General features: G+C 46.0%; 1 protein-coding gene across 1 annotated transcript in view; it reads right to left on the bottom strand.

Annotated features, from left to right (window-relative positions):
• Positions 1 to 2,084: 2,084 nt before the first annotated feature.
• LOC106813938 overlaps positions 2,085 to 2,530 on the bottom strand; it is a 1,094-nt gene continuing 648 nt past the window's right edge. Inside the window, exon 2 of the mRNA XM_014818185.1 lies at positions 2,085 to 2,522. Within this exon, the coding sequence (XP_014673671.1) occupies positions 2,085 to 2,522 (438 nt within the window). The remainder of the gene's footprint in view (positions 2,523 to 2,530) is intronic.

Here is a 2,530-nt window from a genome sequence, read left to right as displayed (position 1 = left end):
ATACAGCCATAGACTAAGATATTCTTAGTATATGATACAGCTCTGTTGTCCCACAGTACCATATATACACAGGCGGTAACATTGGGGAGGGGTGCTTGCAATTAGATGCAAGGGGGACAGCTGCCCCTAGATTTGGGAGCAAAATAAAAAATAAACAAATAAAATAATTATAAGAAGCAACAAAAATAAATGTAATAAATATAGCAACAAAATTACAATTTAAAAAAAAACAACTATAAACTACGAAAACATTATCCATTTAGGTAATCCAATCCTTTACATGTGTCGCGATTTATTAGTTGAAAATTTTGCCCCACCCCCAAAAGAAATTTGCTCAGCATACAATCCTGCCTAAAGCACTAGAACAAATGCGCATGGCTCGCTCGTCTCCTTAGCCACCCAAGACGTACAATGCTTTTCAGCCGATCGTACGCTACAGGGGGTATACCCGAGGGAGATGTACGTGCATGAGGAAATTCAATCTAAAAATTTTCACTTCATCCGGGGACCATTCTGCCACACCCCTCCATGTGCTAAAGTGCACGGGAAATGATGCTCGCGTCGTGGGTCCGCTATTCAAAAGGTCTTTTCCAGAGACGAAGTAGTGCAATAAGCCGTGAACAATTTGCAGAAGGTTACTGCATGATGCGCGCCCTCTATAAATGCCAGTAGAACAGGAGAGCTGCTTGTTTAAGCACGTCTGTGCAGGTGTTTATTCACAAGGTCATCACAAGGTCACACCTCAATAACACACCTCCACTGCCTCATCCCAGAAACACAAACCACTTGCATAACATTTGGCAATAATGGAACTGTTGTGACAAACATGATACACTACAATATCCACAAACAAATTTAGACTGCTTTTCGAATGCCGATTAGCAAATTTCGACTACTGACATTTATTCGTTCCATCGTTGCTTTTGCTGCTTGCAATTGCTTACTTTTAATTTGCACACAGTTGTTGACATAGTCTGTGGATATTGACACAGCTCGAGATTTTATTACGTTTGGCCATGCATGCAAGTGGACAAATATCTCTCGTTGTTTATAATGTACCTGATTGCAAACAACGATTTTTCGCAATTATTCGTTCCGATAAAACCGTAAAAATCATTTGGTAAAACACATAGGCAATGCATCATGATTTCCATGATCAACATCATCATCATCAGCAAGCATCCAAATTGTACAATATCTACAAAGCAACTTCAGTCACCACCTGTATTACCGTCATCATCATCATCATCGTCATTGTCATCATCATCATCCTCATAATCATCATCATCATCATCATCCGCGTAATCATCATCATCATCATCTTCGTAATCATCATCATCATCATCCTCGTAATCATCATCATCCTCGTAATCATCATCGTCATCATCATCATCATTGTAATCATTGTCATCATTGACATCATCATCATGTAAGTGAATCTATTTTATTCACCAGTTCACTCTGATCTACACAGACGTCAGGAAATAATAAACAACACGTAACTACGGTAACTACGTCAACCGCACAATCTTTGACTGACAATGGCTGATTATATACACATGCAAGTATGTGATTATATACACATAGTTTTACAGGTAAATCATGCATAGAGCTGCCATCTTATAAAGCCAATAGCTACAAACGCAATTAAAGCCTTGTCACGATAGCGATTGCTATTGCGATAGCAATTGCTCAATCATGCATTGTTATATTAATTAGATATCACAATAGTAGGCAAGCAAATCAAGGCTTCCTTCTAACACAACTGAAAAACACACGTACATAATGCATATTTGATATATAAAATTCAATTTCACCTCACCCCTGGGAGATGCTTCAATGATTCTGGGTGTTAGGAAACACCTAATCTTCTTGGTAAGCGCTGAACTAACATCGTCGCCAATCTTCTTGATTACTCACGTGCGTCGTGCACAAGAACCGATGACATCACGCGAGCAGATACGCTCGCCGAAACGTAGGACTCCCAACCCACGCTAAAGCCCCGTCCCCCCTATACACAGCTGTCGCACACAGCACTCACTATATACACGGAGAGCAAACGGGTAGACGACCACGCCGCGCCGTCAGCGGCCACTAGGCGGCAGCACGGACATGAGCGGCGACGCGCCGGGGATCGTGAGAACAAACTGCGACGCGGCGGTCGCCGTCGGATGCTCCGTTGTCGTCGGCGTCGCCGGCGGTGCGGCGGTGACCTGCAGGGTCAACATGGGCATCGACATCGCGGAAGCCGAAGTCTGCAGCATCATCGGTTGACTAGACGGCAGCGTCCCCGCCACCGAAGGCGCCACCGAGGTTGGCGACGGCGATGCACCGGCTGCCGGCGCCACCTGGCGAGCTCCGCCGGACGTCCTCGAGCCGGCGGCGGCGGCGGCCAGCTGCGCTCGCTTCTTGCTCGTTACCGACGGCAACAGCTGGTCCATCGACGCAAACATGACGGGCCCGACCGCCTTCGCTCGGCCGTGAGGGGGCGCCGCCAGCACCGGCACGGCGACGCCCGCCGCCTGCGTCG

Source organism: Priapulus caudatus, unplaced genomic scaffold (genome assembly GCF_000485595.1).
Source record: "Priapulus caudatus unplaced genomic scaffold, Priapulus_caudatus-5.0.1 Scaffold846, whole genome shotgun sequence".
In the NCBI taxonomy this organism is placed as follows: domain Eukaryota; kingdom Metazoa; phylum Priapulida; class Priapulimorpha; order Priapulimorphida; family Priapulidae; genus Priapulus; species Priapulus caudatus.
Note: the sequence above shows the minus strand (reverse complement) of the source record. Positions and strands in the feature narration are given on the sequence as shown.